We start from the raw sequence: 22,974 nt of genomic DNA, 5'->3' as shown, positions 1-22,974 counted from the left end.
AAAGGGTACCTTATGAAGAACTCACTTGTTGACTCAGTGAAAGTGAGAAGTAGGCACCTGATGAGGAGAAAGTTCCCCAGACAACATTTCCTCAGCATAATTAATTACACCTTCCTCAGGATACAGGATTTTGTTCACAAAACTTCACCAGAATGCGTGCTTACCCACCCCCAGGTACAATTAGTTGTGTCCTCTATTATTAGACTTTGAGAAACCAGAGAATATATATCACTAGTATTTGAATCCCCTATGCCTACCGCATGACAATAAAGTCTCAATTACCATCCATGGAATGAAAATATAGGCAAATAATAAGGTGGGAAGAGGCACTGCACTATGCTCAAGTGAACCATAAAGAATTACAATAGCATAAGATCACATACACAAAAAAAATCACTATGCATTTCTCATCTAGGATTTATGATCTTTTCTGTTCACCCCCCAAATATACTGTTGTATTGCTTTTGCAATAGAAATAGCCTAAATGTAAAATAAGTAAAATTATTGTGGTAGTCTCACAAAAATTACCTGAAGAGAGTCTTCCCAATATATATATATTTTTTCTTTGTTCTTTTTTTCTCAATACATCATGAATTTTTACTATCAGCTGGAGGCTATTCTAATCAGCTTCTTACATGAGATGGCATATTTATTGAAGTAATTTGGAAATAGAAATCCAGAGATGCTGTCAATATCTTCTTTTAAATAATGTGTTTCCAGACACCAGAGTCATTGCCACCCGTGTCCTGTTTAATACTTCCATCGTCCTCTCCTAGTTCTTTTCTGTCCTACAGTTAAAATGAGCTGTGACTCAGCTCTGAGCCCTCTGCTCTCGCCATGACTCCGCTCCTTATTCCCGCCCAAAGATCAGAGCGCACACCCCACACGATCTCAAAGGGTACCTTTGTGAGATCTCAATGCTTTCCGGAAAACCTCTAGAAAACAACTTGTTTTACTCTGCCATTCATCTAAAACTCTTTGAGATAAGAGTCCTTATTCGGAGAGCTCCCATTTTTCAGCCCACTTATACTCAAATGCTAGAGCTTAGGACTTGATCAAAAGAAGATGCTGAGATAAAAATAAGCTGTTTTATGTTACAGATCTCAGACAGAGTACATCTACACATACCCATTATACACTTTATAGAAGTCTGGGAGAATTCCATTAATTTTTACATCTGAGCCTGGCCAAAAATATGTGCCACTCTTCAGGCCTTGATACTTAGCTGTGAGCCAAATCTGGAAAAGATAACAGAGGAAAGTTAGGAAATTATGCAAATCTCATCTCTTAGGAAAGTATGTGTTTATGCAACACCAATGCATTCTTCTCCAGTGCTGGGATGTTTTTAAGGTTAATAAGTTCCAATAATTAGATTTAAAAATAATTATTTAATATAACTCTGAACAGCAGAAAAATTAAATAAAATAAAGATTAAATTAACTTTAAAAATATGAACATAAGTCAGTTGGCAACTACTGCAACTTCTAGAGTCATACCCTTGCTTAATAGGTTCCCCTTGAAAAAAGAAAATTTCACAAATATACCCGCCCAATTTATTGGTATTTTAACTTATATAACTAACATTTATTAAGTATTTATTATTGCTTGTTACAGTTCTAAACAGTACTCTTCCTATAAGCAAGCTTAGACTAGTAATTTAAACAATCCTTAAATAACCCAATGAGGTATTTAATAGCATTACCCACAGCATAGATATCAGAAAACTAAGGCACAGAAAAAAATAATTTGCCCATAGTCACGGAGCTTTAACTATCAGAGCTAAAATTTAAATTTATAAACCTATAAATTAAACATCATGCTTTTCCCTTCTAATAGGATTATTGAAACAATACAATAAACCCTACAGTCTTATTTTAACAATTTTAAAAAATAAAAAAGATACATCTAAATCACAACCAGAAAGAATCTTTTAAATTAGCATATACAAAAGAAGTCAAAATTTACCTTCTTCAGAAACAAATAGCTTTGTGTAAATTAAAATATTACTTCCAGCCTTGGCCAGTGGGCTCAGCAATAGAGTGTCGGCCAGGCGTGTGGATGTTCCGAGTTCGATTCCCAACCGGGGCACACAGGAGAAGTGCCCATCTGCTTCTCCACCCCTCCCCCCCCCTTTTTTTCTATCTCTCTCTTCCTCTCCCGCAGCCAGGGCTCCACTGGAGCAAAGTTGGCCCCCAGCACTGAGGACAGCTCCATGGCCTCCACCTCAATCGCTAGAGTTGCTCCTGCCACAGTGGAGCAATGCCCCAGATGGGCAGAGCATCACCCCCTGGTGCGTATGTGGGTGGATCCCAGTCAGGCACATGCAGGAGTCTGTCTGGCTGCCTCCTTGCTTTTAGTTTTGGAAAAATACAAAAAAAAAAAAATTACCTCCATTCACCCACTGCCATATCCTACTATCAATATATAGTACAAGAAGGTAGGATCAAGCAGAAAGAAAAATGGCTCAGAATAACCCAAGAGTCCAGTTCTGAAATCAACTACTACTCTTGTCATACAATGACACAGACTGCAGTTAGGATTATCAGAATGTATCTCCATTTACAAAAGGAGGCCCACAGACATAGTCAGTGAAGTAGTATTAAGAGTGCCAGGGAATCTGGTATTTTCCTGTAACAGAAACAGATGAGAGCAATAAAAGAAACTGTTTTTGCAGCTAAAACAAACAACTTACTGGTTCTCCTTTGTACCACTCAGGATTAAATTTCTCTTTACTTCTAAGTGCAAAAGAAGCATTCATTTTTGGATCGTACATTTTATTGTCAATTATGCCATGGGATTCTGGATATAGACCCTAAAAAATATAAAATACAGGTTTTATGCAAGTTATGAATGTTTGAATGTTTAAGGCACCGAACAATTTCATCAGAGAGAAACAGGTTACTGAAGGTACAAGAAACAAAACAATGGAAAAACAAAACAAAACAATGGGTATTGTCAAAACACAACCACCCACTCAAAGTTTATATAGCATGTGTTTTACATTATATAATAGGAAATAATAACTTAGCACTGTTATAGATAAAGGTCTATATAAATGGGCAGCCACCCAATTTTTGAAAAAAGGTGCTCTGCTGTCTTTTTGCATTGCTGAATAAAGCATTTGTGCAACACAAACTTGTTTTGGTTTGGTACAAGAATGGCTTTTATCAGTGAATGCAAGCTAAAGTATTAATTTTCTGGCTTCAAGGCCAAAAGAATTCTACTTTTTTTTTCTTTTTAATGGATTCAAATTAAACCTGGAAACTGACTGAAACAAAAACAGGGCTGTAATCCTATCCAGAGTCACACAGAGTGACTTGCTCAAACTCATACATCAAGATGATTGGAAAAACAGGTTGAGAACACTTGAGTGTGAGATAGTTTGGGGACTCAAATAAAAGACAGTACAAAACTAGTAAGAAAAAACAGGCTATAAGAATCAAGAGATCTTAAAACTAAAAGGAGACCCAGAAATCAGTTATTGAGGTCTTTATTCACCTCTTTTCACAGGTGAGAAAACTGAGACTTAGAAGGTAAAGTGACCTTTCCAAGGCCACACCTAGTGAGTAGCAGAGCCAAGACCAGAATATAGGTTTTCTGGCTTAACTATACATTGGAAGAGAAGCTATTTTTTTTCTTATCTGACATCTAATTAATCTCTCAAAAAAGGCTACATGTGCATCTCACATCTGTGAATATATAAAAGTTGGAATGCAGAGCTTACTGTGACAATGCTGTAGTGATTGGGGAAAGTTTTTGTCGGATAGACTGGTCTCAGGTTTTTGGCATATGTTCCACAATTTTCTATAAAAAATAAAATTAAAGATTGTTATTAAATACAACTTAATATCTGTTTACCTCATTTAGCTCTGGTACCACAAGTCTATATTGTATTAAAAAAATTAACCTAGGTAGGAGGCATTTATATTCATATACAAATTCAGGGTGAATTATAAAGCACCCAGGTATAAAATTGTGAACTCAAATTCAATGTTAAAATTAGAGTTAACTTTTCTTTTAGTCAGAAAACATTAAATAAAATAATTAAGCCAATAAAATAATTATCCCATTCCAATCAATAACATTAAGTTCCAGATGGAGCATTTGTAATAATGATGCTTGCTAGATCTTTGTTACTCTTTTGTGGTCACATACCTAAATTGCACTGGGTAGTATAAAAAAAACAACAACAACAACAAGAATAAACTCACTAGTGGCTAAATCTGTATAATTAAAACTAGGGTGAAGCAGTAGCTGGGGTAACAGCATCCCAACCCATAGATTCAGAACTAGCTGAAAAAGATTCTGAAAAAGACTGATTTGAGGATTTTATACCTCATTGCCTGAAAATGTTCCTTGGTGTCTATCTTACTGCCTTCCAAACAATTCATAATTACAGACAATATTCCCCAATTAGCTAAAGTTAGGACTTAGGCTAATTGTGTATTGATTTCTTTTAAACTTCACATATAGGTACCTATAGCTACTTAATTCACAACTCAGGACACCATGTTTGGTGCCGCTGAGATGAACCTTGCTCCTATTGGTAACAATGGGCCAGATTCAAGCTTCAAAGCCCATTGGCCTGACTGATAGAGCCTTTCCTGCCTATGCAAGCTCTTTACTAAAGAGCTTTTATGTCAAAGAATTATTTACAAAAACTATTTTCTTCCAGTTAGAAATTTAAAACATTTTTTAGAAGTTTTCCAAATTATTCTGGCTTGTCACAAGAGAAGTAGAATAAATGTACATATGTATTTACTGAGAGTGACTTTAATATTTCAACCATTTTCAGATGTTCAAGTCTAGTAAATAATATTTTAGAATTCCAGAACACTAAAATAGTTGTATTTATTTGCCTCTAGTTCAGACCAGTTTAAACTGTAGCTATTTAGATATTGATCACTGATAAATGAGCAAAGTCCTATACTTTTTACCCCCATATACAAGTTTGTTTCTTTTTCAGTAACAATGAAGATACAAGTGATTCCCATATTACTGGTGGGTAATGTGAATTAAAATGTTGGCATTAATACTGAGAAAAAACCATTCTCTTGCATCACTAACTTACAGAATAATCATTCAATTAAGGCCTTGATTGAGACAAAGAGATTGGAAGAATGCTACAAGATATTATAGGATAACTAGAAGGTAAATATTCTATATCCACACTACTAGTACCATATCAGAAATACCTTAAGTTTCTTTTATGTTTATTTTATTATTATTAAATGTTTTAATTTATTTTATTAACATGGATTCAGGCCCTGGCCGGTTGTCTGAGTGGTAGAGCATCGGCCTGGTGTGCGGGAACCCAGGGTTTGATTCCTGGCCAGGGCACACAGGAGAGGCGCCCATCAGCTTCTCCAGCCCTCCCCCTCTTCTTCCTCTCTGTCTCTCTCTTCCCCTCCCCCAGCCAAGGCTCCATTGGAGCAAAGTTGGCCCGGGCACTGAGGATGGCTCTGTGGCCTCTGCCTCAGGTGCTAGAATGGCTCTGGTTGCGGCAGAGCAACGCCCCAGATGGGCAGAGCATCGCCCCGTGGTGGGCGTGCCGGGTGGATCCCGGTCGGGCGCATGTGGGAGTCTGTCTGACTGCCTCCCTGTTTCCAACTTCAGAAAAAAACAAAACAAAACAAAACAAAATATGGATTCAAGTGTCCCACTGTAAATAACATCCTTAGCCTCCAACAACATGCCCCATCAAACCCTTTTGTCCCCTCCCTCTACTTCCCTCCCCCTCTTCCCTCTGGGACTTGCTATCTTGTTTTCTGTATCTATGTGTTTTATATATATAATTTGGCTAATCCCTTCACCTTCTCTGATCCCATCCCCTCATCCTCCTTCCCTCTGACAGTTGTCCCATGACCCAAATACCTTCAGTTTATTAAATTCTATTTTAAGATGTAATACATAAACAAATTATTTTTCAATGAAAAAATACAAACTTATATGAAAAAGTTTATATATATGTAAATATATACATATATATATATATATCAGCCAAGAGATAAAAATCCTAAAATACTGCTATAATCTTAGAAGTATTTAAAAGGCAGCTTTAGAGTAATTACAATATTAAAGATTAGTTCTTTATCATCAGGTCCAACCACCACTCTGTATTAGAGAAATTTAATAAAACAGTCAAGTTCAGCCAGTACTTTTCCAAAAAAAGACTGAGTCCCTAGTCTATCTGACTGAAATTGTGATACTCCAATAGTAAACTTTGAAGTTACTCACTTAGTTTGCTAATAACAGGAAGAAGTCCACCCCAGGTGTGTAAATATTCTGCCCTGAAACCATCCAAAGAAAATAAGAGGGTAGGAGGTGTTTCAAACCTGGGCAATAAGGAAAAAAAAAAAAGGTTTAAAGAAGGAAGACACAGATCCAGTGAAGATTTTCCACTGAGGTTGGTTTGTAATCTAGAGTAAACTAACCAGCTCAGCAAGCACTCTCACAAAGGATATTTCCCCAGCATTTATACTCATTTACATGCTTTTGCATTTTATCATATATCTATGATATATGATATCCATACCACTGAGTCACCATACAGAGAATATCATTCATGGTTTCTTCTATTCCACAAGCCAACCAAATGTTACTAAAGTGTATTATTTTCCCGATATGCAGGAGAATAAATGTTAACACACAGTATTTTCTATATTATGCTTTTGTTTCTATTTTTTTCCCTGAACAACCACTTTCTCATATTGTGTCTCCTTGAATCTAATAGATGGTATCTATTATCATATAAATTACATACAATACTTAGTTTTTAAATTTTATATATTTAAATTATATTAATATTTAACATAGAAGTTTAAGAGGTATTTACTGCATTTAAATATATAAACAACAAAGAAATGACCCAAAGAAATGACGAAGAAACAACGACAGCGTGCGTGCGCGTGCACAAACAAATACACAAATACACACACACACACACACAGTTAATGTGTGTGGTGTGGACATCTAAACAGGGAGGCAAAAAAGATATACTCAGCAAAGAGAATAACTATGGGAAACTGTCACATGAATGCACCAAAACAGGCATGGTTCAGAAATTTTGTAGCTTCTAGTGATATCGGGAAACTGTCACATGAATGCATCAAAACAGGCATGGTTCAGAAATTTTGTAGCTTCTAATGATATCCAGTAGATGACAGGAGAGTTGTATATCATTGGATACCATGAAAAACCTGTCACTGAACATTTACTCAGTAATTCAAAATTTGAGAGCCAGTGTTTCCTCACCTTGCTTTTTTTCAACTCTACTTCTTCCCCAGCTTACTCACAAACACAAACAGAAAAAGAGAAAATGTGTATATAATTGACTGAACTGTCACTAGTGTTTGTCCCACGGCTCCGTTGGTTGACTCTGCAGAATCAGCCGCATACAGTCTCAATAGTCCGTATCTGTATAAATTTATTTATACCCAGTCAACAGAAAACATAAAAACAGTTTACTGGACCACCAATAAACTGGCATAATCATTTCCAGTATAATAAAATGTGTTTTAAATTATGGTCTTTTTGTAAAAAAAAATGAGGAACATTTTTCCACTAAGAGTCTACATTATAATTGAAAAATAATCTATGTTTACAATAAAAAGAAAAATTCAAAATTCACTAAGTCTAAAATTACCAATATACCTAGGATTTAAAAGGCAGCTTAGGGTATATAAGAAGTTTCCTTTGAAAAAAATTCTCTTTTAAAACTTTTCAGTTTGAGTTTAGTTTTCCAATTGCTGCTACTATTGTTTTACACAACAAAATATATTCTCCCAAAAGAAAAAATATATATATTTCATAAAGCAAAAATAAATTATGCATGTAAACAAAAGCTAAAATACAGATAACATTTTAATAGTTTAGAAGAATCACATTTTAAAGAAGAATATAATTCTTAAGATGAATAACTAAAATTATATAAGGTAGATCTCAAGTGGAACAAAGCTAAATATATCTAATATCTTTTATAAAATTTCTACAAAACTTTTCTGATGGCCTAGTATATACAAAGTACTGTGAAAACTAAGGACAAAAAGAACAAATATAAATTGTAAAAATTATGTAACATCCTCTCACAGACAAGTTGTTTGTCCCTCAAATTTGTAAGTGAACCAAAAGGCAAAAAGAAAAGAAGCTATAATTTGCTCAAATTTAACTTTCAAACTCCAAATGAAAGTATAGGGCCGGCCCTGGCCGGTTGGCTTAGTGGTAGAGCATCGGCCTGGCGTGTAGAAGTCCCGGGTTCTATTCCCGGCCAGGGCACACAGAAGAAGCGCCCATTTGCTTCTCCACACCCCCCCCCACCTCCTTCCTCTCTGTCTCTGTCTTCCCCTCCTGCAGCCAAGGCTCCATTGGAGCAAAGATGGCCCGGGCGCTGGGGATGGCTCCTTGGCCTCTGCCCCAGGCACTAGAGTGGCTCTGGTCGCGGCAGAGCGATGCCCCGGAGGGGCAGAGCGTCGCCCCCTGGTGGACGTGCCGGGTGGATCCCGGTCGGGCGCATGCGGGAATCTGTCTGACTGTCTCTCCCAGTTTCTAGCTTCAGAAAAATACAAAAAAAAAAAAAAAAAAGTATAGGGCCTTCCTTCCTAACAAGGAAAATATAAATATTTCCACCCGACACTGCTGAACACTACATATTCAAGACCTCTCCTTTTCCCCCTTTCAGAGTGAGAGGTCACACCACTCTGTTACCATGTTTACATCCCCAGTACCAAATATAAGGCCCGACTAAAAATCATGCTCAATGAACAAATAAGAAATTATTATTTTTATCTTTTCAATTGAAAAAAAAGTTGGTATTTCTAATAAAATAAAATAAATGTATCTCAGAATATCATCTTACCCTGCTGGACACTGTGGCTCATTAATTCTCTCACACGTTTCTTCTACCCAACTTTTCTCACCTAAATGTTTTAAAGAAATAAATCGAGATGAACACACTTAACAGCAACAACAAATACAATGCTTGTGATGGCCTAGTATATACAAAGTACTGTGAAAACTAAGGACAAAAAGAACAAATATAAATTGTAAAAATTATGTAACATCCTCTCACAGACAGGTTGTTTGTCCCTCAAATTTGTAACACAAATACAATCACATCACAGATTCCAAAATCAAAATGTATTAACATTTACATAGATAACAACATGGGGCATGATTCTAGGATAATATAACGAAAAGAGGGAGGCAATCTATTTCAAAATAAAAGTCTGTTTCCAAAGAGTTGATATCAGGAAGAAAAAGTATATGCATAATTACAGGACTAAGACATAACAAATATATATGTGAGATCTTAAGGGTATTTTTTTTTCATTTTTAAACTGTTCATATTTTCAGCCAAAATTTATAACTCTCCATCTATCCAACCAAAAAAATCTTCTGGCATTAAATCCATGATGTCTTATTTCCTCTCAAATAGAGCCAAATAACGTCAAGGAATTTCAAGGAATCCTGTAACATCTAAATGAGAGGATCCTAGTAACAACAGTTTACGTACTACTCTATTATCTTTTGCAGTAATTTCATATGCACTCGCTCAGTGCATGGCAGATTTTTTTTTTTAAATATAAAAAGTATGAGATGGTGTCTATTTGCTAAGAACTCATCATCTAACTGTGGAGAGAAAGTAAACACATGAGACAACAGAAACTGACAAGAGAGAATATGCGATCAAGTTTGAAATGAGTGACAAAGTGGGTCAGAAGTGGACAGAACAGATATTCTTCTGCCAGTGTCCTAATAAAAGCTTCCTCTTAATGACCTAAAATACCAGCTACTAAAATCTAAAAACTTATTTTTTTAAAAGAAAATGTAATCTTATTAATATGCTTCAGGAAATTGAATTTTCAATATTTTCCCACTTATACTTCATAAAATGAACATATTATCCTAAATGTCTACATCATTTTTGTTAAGAATTTAGGCAATGTGTAGTTATTTCTTCCCCAGACATGATGTCACGTTTCATGCACTGCTATATTTTTGCAGCATTTTTTTTTAATTTGAGGAAGTAGTCACTTCCCTTTCCGAGACCCTCTGACCCAGATCTATGCTGTGGATTCCCAGACAGCCTGCAACAGTTACTTAACCACACTTATAGGAATTAGGAGAAAGGGCAGTGGAAAAGTTACAGTCCCGTGTTTATTTGAAACAAGACTCATGGTTCCTAAGACAGGAAGAGGCCATCATAAAGGACAAATTTACTTCTATGTAGCGAGGAGTATGGAGACAGTGTTCATTATGCAAGCACAGTCCCTGAAATTCATAAACCAGCTCTCTCACCTGTGTTTCTGAATCTTGTGGCCATGCTCATATTTACAGTTACGGCAAGCTATAGTGCGCCCAACAGTAAACCTATAATTAAGCTTCTCCTATTACTCATGTCATAAATTCAGCATCTAAGTTGTTGCTATTTTTTAAAATTGAATTTATGGGGGTGGCATGGCAGAGTTTATTTTCATTTTTTACAAGAAAACCTGGGACATAAGACTCAGCCAGGATGATCTTTCCATAATACAGCACTAAATATACAGCTAATGTCAAAATAACATGAAGGGGTGGTAACAGAATGAGTGACTATAGATTAAACAAGACTGGCCATGTGCAGATAGCAATTGTTAAGGTGGATGTGGATGCACTGTTTGTTACATACTCTCTTTTTACTCATGTATATGCTTGAATTTTCTTAAATATTTTTTCAGCTAATATAGTTGGCCAATAAGTATGACTCTTAATGTAAAAAATAAATAAATAAAACCTATGCAAAACCCAGCTAAGACCTAGGAAGACGTCAGGCTGCTGCAGAGCCTGTGGGGCACGTGGAGACCCGACCTCGACACACAGGGCTGTAGTTGATGCAGCAGTTCCCCTGGTCCCTGCAGTCATCCGAACAGGAGCAGAGGCTTCTGGGCAACCTCTTCTCACCACACCTGAATTTGCTGCAAGTCCATATGCGCTCTAGAAATAAACATCAACAAAAACGTGACGGTCCAAATTTAACACACGCCAAGTCAATAGAGAATTGCTGTCTTCTGGTACAGAACCCGTAAAAGACAGCACACGAGTTCATAACTCTTCGTCACCCGCAAAATCTGCCATCACCAGGTCAATCAGAACTCACGGAAAACATGCAGGCGGCACTTGTTATTATTTCACTAAAACCCCAGAATCTCATCATTTTGCAAGGTGAACAAACAGCAAATTAGCATACAATTCATATGAAGATCCTGGCTTTTTCCACCAGCCATTTTCACAGTTCTCAAACTTTAATCTAAATTTGGTTCACTCCCATATAAATGTTATTCCATGTCATATGTAGAGAAGTCCACATCAAACGGAGAAAAATTTCCATGTTCTGAGTTTTTATTGTAAAGTTTAAGTGGACATCTAAGAACTCTGACTTTAAAGTGCCCCTAATAAAAATATTCTTATATTTTCATTTGAAATTCATTTAAATGCAAATCAGACGGTATAGGCTTTCTGCATGCATTAAAATAGGCACAGTTTTGCCACCAGTACAATTTTTCATGGCAAAATATGTGCATTTTTTTCTCTGAGAAAATATAAAAGCCAAATTTTTAAAAATCTCAAGTGAGTTAAGTAAATCACATACCGAAAAGATACAGAGCCATCTTGTGATCTCTTACTAATGCCACGGCTGCATGTTTTTCCCTGCACGTTTTTACCTGGTTCTATACATGTCTCCTGGTAATCCAGACAGCAGTTTCCAAGCTCAACACAAGCAACATCACAGCGGCAGTTCCCAAATGTTCTTTCAAAACAGCGACCTTTGCAACTTTTAACTGAAAATATTGAATAATGAGTTAGATGTTTCGAATCATTATAGAATCACAAAGCAAACATCAACCAATACACCTAAGTTTGGTATAGAGTAGCTCCAAATACCCCTTAAGAAAACAAGGATGGTATAATCCAGGGGTAGTCAACCTTTTTATACCTACCGCCCACTTTTGTATCTCTGTTAGTAGTAACATTTTCTAACCACCCACCGGTTCCACAGTAATGGTGATTTATAAAGTAGGGAAGTAACTTTACTTTATAAAATTTATAAAGCAGAGTTACAGCAAGTTAAAGCATATAATAATTACTTACCAAGTACTTTTATGTCGGATTTTCACTAAGTTTGACAGAATAAATCTTTATAAAACAACTTACTATAGTTAAATCTATCTTTTTATTTATATTTTGGTTGCTCCACTACCGCCCACCATGAAAGCTGGAACGCCCACTAGTGGGTGGTAGGGACCAGGTTGATTACCATTGGTATAATCAAAGTTACCTCAGAATCTTTTCACAAATTCATGTGGAAACTGATACATACTAACAGAAGGTTACCTTAGGTACAAAGTTTATGATTTTTCTTTCTTGCCATAGGAAAAAAGAGAAATTTTTCTTTCACTTATTACAAAACCTACTGGGTCTGATAAGACTTAAATACTTTATGGTATGGTTAAAGAAAGGTCGGAATAAGGACTGCCTTAAACAGCCATGGAGTTCTCTCAAATTTCAAATGTGAGAAAAAACTTATCAAGTGATTATCTATGAATGTTTCAGAAAGAGAAAGAATTCCCGACTTAGTTTCAGTCTTTTTTTTTATTTTTATTTTTTATTTTTGTATTTTTCTGAAGCTGGAAACGGGGAGAGACAGACTCCTGCATGCGCCCGACCGGGATCCACCCGGCACGCCCACCAGGGGCGACACTCTGCCCACCAGGGGGCGATGCTCTGCCCCTCTGGGGCATCGCTCTGCCGCGACCAAAGCCACTCTAGTGCCTGGGGCAGAGGCCAAGGAGCCATCCCCAGCGCCCGGGCCATCTTTGCTCCAATGGAGCCTTGGCTGCGGGAGGGGAAGAGAGAGACAGAGAGGAAGGAGGGGGGAGTGGAGAAGCAAATGGGCACTTCTCCTATGTGCCCTGGCTGGGAATCGAACCCAGGTCCCCCGCACGCCAGGCCGACGCTCTACCGCTGAGCCAACCGGCCAGGGCCAGTTTCAGTCTTAGTGTAAAGATGTAATGTGATTGTCTGAAACACATTCTACAGGCTGCACCTCCCCTATCACCTGGAACACCCATTCACCTGCAAGTACAGCCCAGCCCTCCCCCATCACCTGGAACACCTGTTCACCTGCAGGTACAGCCCAGCCCTCCCCCATCACCTGGAACACCTGTTCACCTGCAGGTACAGCCCAGCTCTCCCCTCATCACCTGGAATACCCATTCCCCTACAGGTACAGCCCAACCCTCCCCCATCACCTGGAATACCTGTTCACCTGAAGGTACAGCCCAGCTCCCTCTGAGAAGCTTTCTGAACTCCCCAGCCTGGGTCCACTTCCCTTTCTTAAGTTTTTATAAAATCTTATCCTTCCTCTTAGTCACTTAATTTCATTTATAACTAGATTATCTGATTAGTATCCCAGTCTCACACTATACCATAAACTTTTTAAGAACAAAGACCATACCTAAATTGTTCCCAGCAGGATGTATCTTCTGTGCCTATAAGCCACGTGATTATAATTGGTGCTAATAAGTTTTCATTAAATGAATAAATGGTGGATATGGAAAAAATACTTTAAAAAAAAAACAATTTTATGCTGTAACACTTGATATCTAGAATAACTTAGTATTTTATTGGCTTTCTAAAAAGCAGGAGAAAAAAATACACATAGAAAATAATGGAATCTAACAGGAAAAAAGGAATTTGACTTTAATAGCTTCCTGACCCAACAAGACAGACACTGCCACAGAATTTAATTTTCACAACACTGAGAAATTAGGCAATGTTAAGGACATGAAATGACAATAATTTTTAGATTTAGTAGATTAAGTGAGATTTCCCCAACCCAGGATGGGGAAAAGCTATTAGAATAATAGCTAGTACTTCAAGCTCATTAATATGCACCTAGTAATTTTTAAAAATACTAGACACACTATGTTGGGTTTAGATAAAAACTGCTATTTTTATGTGTCAAATTGAACTCAAGGTAAATTAGTTCATGCAAAGAAAAACTACCCAGGTGAACACTAGGCTGTAGCTTCTTAATTTGCTCTGAATGCAGGCAGACCTTGTTTCATTGTGTTTCACTTTCTTGTGATTCACAGATGCATTTTTTTACAAATTGAAGGCAAGACCTTCAACCAGCAAAAAAAATTACAACTTGTTTTATTGCCATACTGGCTCTACTGTAGTGGTCTGGAACCAAACCTGCAATACTTCTGAGCTATGCCTGTAGGTTATTAACGAAATACATAAAATTACTATCATTCATGGCCCTGGCCGGTTGGCTCAGTAGTAGAGAGTCAGCCTGGCATGTGGATGTCCAGGGTTTGATTCCCAGTCAGGGCACACAGGAGAAGTGACCATCTGCTTTTCATCCCCTCATGTTCCTCCTCTTCTTCTTCTTCCTCCTCCTCCTCCTCCTCCTCCTCCTCCTCTTCTTCTTCTCTCTCTCTCTTTTTCCCTCTCTCTCTCTTTCTCTTCCTCACCCACAGCCATGGCTAGATTGGTTTGAGCACACTGGCCCCAGGGAACTAAAGATGGCTCCATGGAGCCTCTGCCTCAGGTGATAAAAATAGCTCAGTTGTGAGCATGGCCCCAGATGGGCAGAGTATCAGCCCCAGAAGGTGGTTGCTGTGTGGATCCTGATCTGGACACATATGGGAGTCTGTCTCTCTATCTCCTTCTTCCCTTCCTGCAGCCAAGGCTCCATGGCCTAGCCTCAGGTGCAAGAATGGCTCTGGCTGCAACAGAGCAATGGCCCAGATGGGCAGAGCATCGCCCCCTGGTGGGAATGCCAGGTAGATCCTGGTCAAGCGCATGCAGGAGTCTGTCTCTCTGCCTCCCTGCTTCTCACTTAAGAAAAATACAAAAAAAAAAATTACTATCATTCATTTCAACAATAAATGATAGCTTAATAATCACTCAATTTATTAAATGACTAATGTTCAAATTACAGAATAGTTGAGCAGGAAAAGAATTTTCAAAATTGGATTCTTGGAGAATCATCAATGATTTTTACAAAGGGGGGGAAAAAACCTACCACAGAGGCAAAATACTATGATGCACTGTGATTGTTTTATTATTTATAGTGATCTTATCAATGATGGATAATTCTACACTCAATAAAAAGAAAAAAACACATGAAGAAGCTTAGGAGTACCACTACTGCTTTGAAACCAACGATGTCTATGATTTTAAAAGGCTTAAGAGCAAGTAAAGATAAGTTTCTGGTTGCCGAGGGATGCTGACTGGTTACCTAGTAACCACTAGGGCTGCTTCAGCAATAGCTGCTTGGGGAGAGAGAGGGTCCCAGCAGTGCCTGGAGGAGTCAGGGAGAAGGCTCCAGGGCCGCGCCCCAGAACCTGTTGGCCATGTCTGCTCATTTGCTTCTTTGTTCTTAATTTATTTTCTGTTGTTTTTTGTTTTTCTGTTTGATTAGTTGGTTTTTCAATCATAGCCCTTCTTTGTTGTTTTGGGATGCAGTTTTGCAAGTAAATAAAATATTACATAGCTAGAATATAAAAGAGTTTTAAGACGGCTTAAACCAGATTCAAGTATGCAATATCTATGGAGTACCCATAAAACTAGGACATAATGCTTATCTCATCACATTCTGAATTCTGAAGAAGGCTAAATTTCAACACACACACAAACACACACTGTACTAATTACCTTCTTTGGCACAGCTTGGTTTCAACCCAAATATACAGCCAAGGATTGTTGTTAACACACAGACTGATAAAACCTGTGGAGAGACAAAAGAAAATTACATACCTTCAAAACCCTTCTATTTCTTCAAATATTTTGTTTCTTCAAATGTTTTCAAACTTGCTGATGCCAGTCTGTTTCCTGATCAGGGTGCTGGTTACACAATTATGTTTACTTTGTGAAAATTCAAACCACACAGTTATGCTTTATAAATATTTCTGCATGGCCTGACCAGGTGGCACAGTGGATAGAGCGTTGGACTGGGATGCGGAAGACCCAAGTTCGAGACTCCAAGGTCGCCAGCTTGAGTGCAGGCTCATTTGGTTTGAACAAAAGCTCACCAGCTTTGACCCAAGGTCGCTGGCTCGAACAACAGGTTACTTGGTCTGCTGAAGGCCCACGGTCAAGGTACATATGAGAAAGCAATCAGTGAACAACTAAAGTGTCACAACGAAAAACTAATGATTGATGCTTCTCATCTCTCTTCATTCCTGTCTGTCCCTATCTATCCCTCTCTCTGTCTCTGTAAAAAAAAAAAAAAAATCTGCTTGTATATTATACTTCAACAAAATTCTACCTAAATATTAGCAATAAATCTATGCTATCCAAGGTTAATGTTGCCAGAAAATTTCCAGATGATGCATATTAATCCTATTAGAGAACTTGTAATAATTAAAAGAGAGAAATAGGAAAAATCTATGTAGACTCAATTGCCTAATTGCTCATCCATAAAAGGCAACAAGAATATCAGATGCCTCCTTTAACAGTTTAACTACACCAACCTAAACAATACCCTCAAATGCACTGTGGCAGCTTGTAGAAATGAGCACTAGACAGGATTAGGTGACTATCATCTTTTTCACTCCATAAGACACACATCTTTCCCCAAAAGAGGAGGGGGAAATTCCCATGCGTCTTATGGAGCGAATGTTCATTTTTTTTAGCTGCTGCAGGTTCCCAGACAACTACAGTATAAAGTCATGGTGCACTTTTGACCAGTCACAGGAAAGCAATAAAAGACGATAGAAATGTGAAACCTGCACCAAATAAAAAGAAAATCCTCCCAGTTTCTGTAGGATGATGTGGCAGTGCAGATGATGATGTAACACCGTGTATACAGCGGAGCAGCACACGGCAATGCTAGTCGAGATGTGGACGGTACAGAGGAAAGTTCAGTGTGTTCTGTGGCTCACTAAATTCGAATCCGTGACCAAAGTGCAAAGTGAATATCGGCACGTTTATAACAAAGCATCACCACATAGGAGTAACATTACTCGGTGGGATAAGCAGTTGAAGGAAACCAGCAGTTTGGTGGAGAAACCCGTTCTGGTAGGCCATCAGTCAGTGACGAGTCTGTAGAGGCTATACGGGATAGCTACCTAAGGAGCCCTAAAAAATCTGTGCGTGAGCCCACATCGTACTGCACTGAATAGGTATGAAGCTGGGAGAGTTTTCCTTTTATTTGGTGCAGATTTCACATTTCTATCATTTTTTGTTGCTTTCCTGTGACCGGTCAAAAGTGCACCATGACTTTACGGACACACTGTAGAAGAGTATTTGAACATTAAAGTCTCTTCTCATTTGTTAATAACAGTGCTAATGGTTGGGAATACTGCTGTTGAGTTTACATTGTTGAAATATTATTGTGGTATATTTTATTAAGTATTTTAACACACCATTTGATTCAGAATATTTTTTTTCTTATTTTCCTCCTTAAAACCTTAGGTGTGTCTTAGGGTCAGGTGTGTCTTATGGAGCGAAAAATATGGTACATCTCTGGTCCACATGTTACACAAGTTGTTTGTATGATTTAGGACAAGTCACTTACCCATTCTGGACAGCAGTTTATTCTCTCTAGAATAAACTGTCTATTAACACAACTCTAAAGAAGTATAATTTTAAAGTATCTGTCACAAACAGTAAAAACTCTCTTAGTGCCAATCATAAATCTATCGGGAAGTAAAGAAAACAGTAAAATTAAAGGGTTGGACTACATGGATCTCTAAAAATATTTCTGGCTCTAACGTTTTGGTATTTTCTCATTCTATATTCTTCTGACCTTTGACACTTTAAAATAAGTGGATATACTATACAACTCCAAAGAATAATAACAGAACTTGTATTTGTGAGTCAGAAGAAAAAGAAGAAGAATCCATATACCAATCCTCAATATTTTTAGTGGGATGGAGTTTCCCTGACAGTTCACTTTGAGGACAATTGGAACAAAATATTCATTAAATACCAACTATGTGTAAGAATTACGTTATGCATTGAAAGGAAGAATAAGAGATACCTCAGGGAGCTTCTGCTTTGTGGAGGTGGTAAATAGAATAAATGGCTCATATCTGGTTGCCTCTCCACAGCTGCTGCAGAGTCTACAGCATGTGATGGAGAAAGTCTGGGGTGGTTGGGGAGAGGGAAATCAGCGCATCATAGAGAAAGCCGCTGGGCTGAGCTCTGAAGAGGGGCAATGACGGTCTGATACTGCAGGCAGAGCTACGGGAACGAGAAGAGGACAGAACAGAACAGACGTCTAGGAGGAAGGCTAGCGTAAGGAAAAGTTCAGAGAAAAGAAGGCACGTGGAAGGCGGCAGATGAATACTGAACAGTCTACTTTGGCTGGAATAAAGAAAATGCAGAGGGGAATGGACTTGGACACTGGGTAGAGGAACAGGAAGGTGGAGTGGTATTTCCCAAAAGTCAGGATGAGGAGATAGTTGAGATGGGAGGAACGGGTAAATGGGCAGGGTGAAGGGTGGGTAGTGACTTTTATGACATATTTCTTCAAATAAAACATTGAGTAATGGCTATACACCAGCCTCTAGGCTAGGCATGGGCTACTCAGTAATAAAACAGACATGCCCTCTGTCCTCAAGGGGCCTCCTCTCAGGTGACTGCAAGCACTAAAGAGGACGTGAATGGTGAAGTAAACTGAAGAAACAGATCTAACTTATTTTTAAAAATTGGGGGTGAAGGAAAGAAGAGCAAGAGTATCATGGGTCTAAAATACAACAACGTCTAGGCCAAACCCTCCCTTAGGAAACAAAAAACCTAAGTGAATTTATATCTATTAAAATAGGGAACCATTAGAAGAAGAGCCTGGACAAATCCCTGAAAAGGGCAGAGACAGAACGAGGCATCAGAAGAGAGTACTAATGGGTTCTCCTAAACCTCTGATGGCATGGTAAACTGACACAACCATACAGAAGCATAATTTTAAAATATCTGTCAAAAATACTAGGAATCAATTATAAATCTATATAATTGAAGGAAATGAAGAAAATAGTAAAACTAACCTGTATTTAATATACTACAGTTTAAAACATAGAGAATTGAAGTTTTATTTTGTAATAAACTTCTCAAGAACAGTTTAAACAGTGCTCTATCTTATCTTATACCTTTAAATACAGAGTGAGAATCTTGTCTGTCTTTGTGAATTGTCACGTTACTTTCTAAGTTTAGATCAGTTTCCAATGCTTCAACTTTTTCCTCTCAATATTATGAAATTTCTCCAAGAGTTCCTTTAATATGAATTTGGGGGTCAGTGTCACTTCCTCTGAGACATCTTCATCGTTTTCATCACAACCAAGTCATTTATATCAGTAAATTTGCTACCAGTAAATTTCCCTGGCTACCTTTTCTAGAGTCTATTCAACTGAGGCAGTGTTAACATTCCACAGTTAGCTATTTCTTGCATCACCCCATTTACATTCAATTTGTAATTCACTTCCAGGATTATCACTTTTATTTTCCTAACCATTGGCTTAAAACACACATGGTAGATGCAGACCTTTACCTTCTTCTTTTTTTTTTTTCTTTTCTTTTTTTTTTTTTTTTTTTTTGTATTTTTCTGAAGCTAGAAACGGGGAGAGACAGTCAGACAGACTCCCACCCGCATGCGCCCGACTGGGATCCACCCAGCACACCCACCAGGAGCGATGCTCTGCCCACCAGGGGGCAATGCTCTGCCCCTCCAGGGCGTCGCTCTGCCGCGACCAGAGCCACTCTAGCGCCTGGGGCAGAGGCCAAGGAGCCATCCCCAGCGCCCGGGCCATCTTTGCTCCAATGGAGCCTTGGCTGCGGGAGGGGAAGAGAGAGACAGAGAGGAAGGAGAGGAGGAGGGATGGAAAAGCAGATGGGCGCTTCTCCTGTGTGCCCTGGCCAGGAATCGAACCCGGGACTTCTGCACACCAGGCCGACGCTCTACCACTGAACCAACCGGCCAGGGCCAACCTTCTTCTTAAGCTGCAGAATAGGTACACTGGTTTTTTTGAATCACCTCTTCTTTGCTAAATGATGTTACTTAGATTTACCTTTTATAAGATAATGCACAGCATGTAACTGAGACAAAAGTACAACACAAGCAATCATTTCTTATCTATAATCCCGTCCACAAAACATGAAATTTAGATGACCTGCTGCTACTCCATTAAACAACACCCAATCAGAAGAGTTTTCAGTAGGGCATTTCTCATCAACAATGTTGAGAGCTGTGAAATGTAATTCAATTTGAATTTTCTTCTTCAATTAGTTTAATTCTACAAAACAATACCACAATTTCTTTACAGAGTAAAATTATGACTTCAAAACTTTATCTCTATTTCTAATTTATGATAGGTTTCAAAGTATATCCTTTATATCTCTGTCTTTTCAACCATGTTCAACCTCATCAAATTAGATTTAAGAAATATTAATGTGCCAGTACAATATCTAATATAACTGTCTTACACAGAATGTCCTTTATCTTTACAATTATGTCAGCTTTGGAAAATATGGGAATAGTGATAGTGTTTATTATTTCATTAACAGGTCTCAATCAAGAGTCAAATAAGCCATTATTGCAAAATCTAGCAACTTAAAGAATAGCATAGATTGAGGTCTATGATGACAGTAAAAATGGTGCTAAAATACATGGAATGTAAGAGTCATTTTATAAAGTTTTAAACAATTATTAACAATTTTATTAAACCACACATACACACACAATGACAACAAACCCCCAAATATCTAGGGTGTTGGGGGACAAAGCCATTTGTTACCAAACTACTGCTTGTAAGAGAAACTAAAGGGTCATTCAGAAGGCCAATGATATCAGAGGGAAACTCAATGACAAATTCCTTTGGTTCTGCACAGATTCAAACATGTGAGACAGAACTTGTCACAACATGATGAAACCCAGTTGCTAAGGCACTCCCAGGACCTTCTATTACAAACAAGCTAAAATGGCAAGCCACACAACTTTCCCTCAGAGAGATTCCTATTCCTGTAGATAAAAAGAATCTTTGCCCTAAAAAAATAAATAAATCTCTGTTCTGTGGATAGTAGTATAGTACTTTCCACAAACATAAAAGGAAAAAAGTGAGAGGTAGTAAGTCCACACAAACAAGCTTCAAAGACATATCACAGAAATTTTGTTTGACTTTCCAAGAATCCATCAACACAATTTTTACAGTAATGATTAATAGAATTGACAAACAGTCCATTTCAAACAGTACTGGCTTCTAATTTATGTCAGAAATAGTGCCATGAATCTGCATTTTTTTTTTTTTTTTTTTTTCATTTTTCTGAAGCTGGAAACAGGGAGAGACAGTCAGACAGACTCCCGCATGCGCCCGACCGGGATCCACCCGGCACGCCCACCAGGGGCACGCTCTGCCCACCAGGGGGCGATGCTCTGCCCATCCTGGGGGTCGCCATGTTGCGACCAGAGCCACTCTAGCGCCTGAGGCAGAGGCCACAGAGCCATCCCCAGCGCTCGGGCCATCTTTGCTCCAACGGAGCCTCGGCTGCGGGAGGGGAAGAGAGAGACAGAGAGGAAAGCGCGGCGGAGGGGTGGAGAAGCAAATGGGCGCTTCTCCTGTGTGCCCTGGCCGGGAATCGAACCCGGGTCCTCCGCACGCTAGGCCGACGCTCTACCGCTGAGCCAACCGGCCAGGGCGAATCTGCATTTTTTAAAATGCCAACTACTTCTCATATTTAGTGAGTGGTAAAATCAGTGGCAAGCTGACTAGAAAAGACTTTACCAAAGTGGATTCTAGTTGTGAGTATAGAGAACTATATACACATTAAAAAACCACACACTCTTCTTTGGGATCTTTATGTTCTTTATCTCATATCTTTAAAAAAAAAAGAACAGAAGAAAAATAAAGTCAGAAGGAGGTAGGCACAAAATAGAAGTCCTTAAATTATTAGTATTCTAAATTCTGGCTCTCTTAAATGTTCCCCAGTGCCAATCAGGGGCTCTGAACTTCTTAACCCTTTCCTAAGTGCAAAGGAAAGATAACAGCTGATATGTATTTTTTTTTAATTCAGGTATGACACTATGTATATGAGAGATAGAGAAGACAATGTCCCCAATCTAATATAAATCTGTTAGGAGTCACTAATAACAGAAAGTGCCATTCAAAACAATTATTTTGAATAAGCACAGTATACATTTGGTTCAACTAGTCTCTTGGGGAGATAAAACTGTGAGAATCTTCTCTAAACTAAAATTAATAGTCCAAAAAAAGCTTTTTGGCACTTTTGTTTAATTAAGCAAATAGTCATTTCATCATTTCCCAGATTTTCAACAAATTATTCTGGTAAACAAGCATTTAAAAAAAAAATCTCAAAGAAAGCTCTTATCAGTTAGTGCATGGGAGCTGGTAATGATCATTGAAAAATATATTATTTTTTTACAAGAACAGATTAAAATAAAATGTCAATTTGTAAGGCTGGCATAAGAAAATAAATAATGCCAGTACTTTACCATAAACAATAAGAAAATTGTTAAAATTCTTGCCATTTTTTAAATTTAAAATATAAGAATAGCAGAGTTGTGATCCTAATCACAAAAAGACCAATAACCCTCATTAAGATGTGCATGACATGTGGGGCTTTGTGGTATTGAGAAAATCATGTCACCCGTCGTCCCTTCATTGGACTGGACTGAATAGTCTCACAGTCCCTAATAAAACTAAGATACGTATGAATCTGCTTCTCCCTGACAATTGCTCCGACTTTTATCTGGATCCCTCCTGAACTCACGTCCTGAGCCATGTCCTTCATATTAGAAATTTTCCTGGGGCCCTGCAGGACCTCCGCAGAGCTGATTTATCTAGGACAATGGGATTCTCCCTTCCCATCCTGCTGACACATTCTTGTTTCAAAAAGTACCAAGCATTTTCAAAGAAAAGAAGATCTGGTACTTACACTTCTGCCTGAGTGAACAAACCACTTCTCCCAGATCTCACC

At 38.2% G+C, this 22,974-nt stretch overlaps 1 protein-coding gene across 1 annotated transcript in view; it reads right to left on the bottom strand.

Annotated features, from left to right (window-relative positions):
- The window catches only part of ENPP1 (ectonucleotide pyrophosphatase/phosphodiesterase 1), a 68,366-nt gene that overhangs the window by 26,666 nt on the left and 18,726 nt on the right, over window positions 1-22,974 (bottom strand). The window contains exons 2-9 of the mRNA XM_066247732.1: window positions 15,703-15,775; window positions 11,700-11,816; window positions 10,846-10,971; window positions 8,855-8,915; window positions 6,238-6,335; window positions 3,725-3,804; window positions 2,693-2,812; window positions 1,129-1,238 (exon numbers count right to left, since the gene is read on the bottom strand). Coding sequence (XP_066103829.1) covers window positions 1,129-1,238; window positions 2,693-2,812; window positions 3,725-3,804; window positions 6,238-6,335; window positions 8,855-8,915; window positions 10,846-10,971; window positions 11,700-11,816; window positions 15,703-15,775 — 785 coding nt within the window. The remainder of the gene's footprint in view (window positions 1-1,128; window positions 1,239-2,692; window positions 2,813-3,724; window positions 3,805-6,237; window positions 6,336-8,854; window positions 8,916-10,845; window positions 10,972-11,699; window positions 11,817-15,702; window positions 15,776-22,974) is intronic.

Source organism: Saccopteryx bilineata, chromosome 12, assembly GCF_036850765.1.
Source record: "Saccopteryx bilineata isolate mSacBil1 chromosome 12, mSacBil1_pri_phased_curated, whole genome shotgun sequence".
Lineage (NCBI taxonomy): Eukaryota > Metazoa > Chordata > Mammalia > Chiroptera > Emballonuridae > Saccopteryx > Saccopteryx bilineata.
Note: the sequence above shows the minus strand (reverse complement) of the source record. Positions and strands in the feature narration are given on the sequence as shown.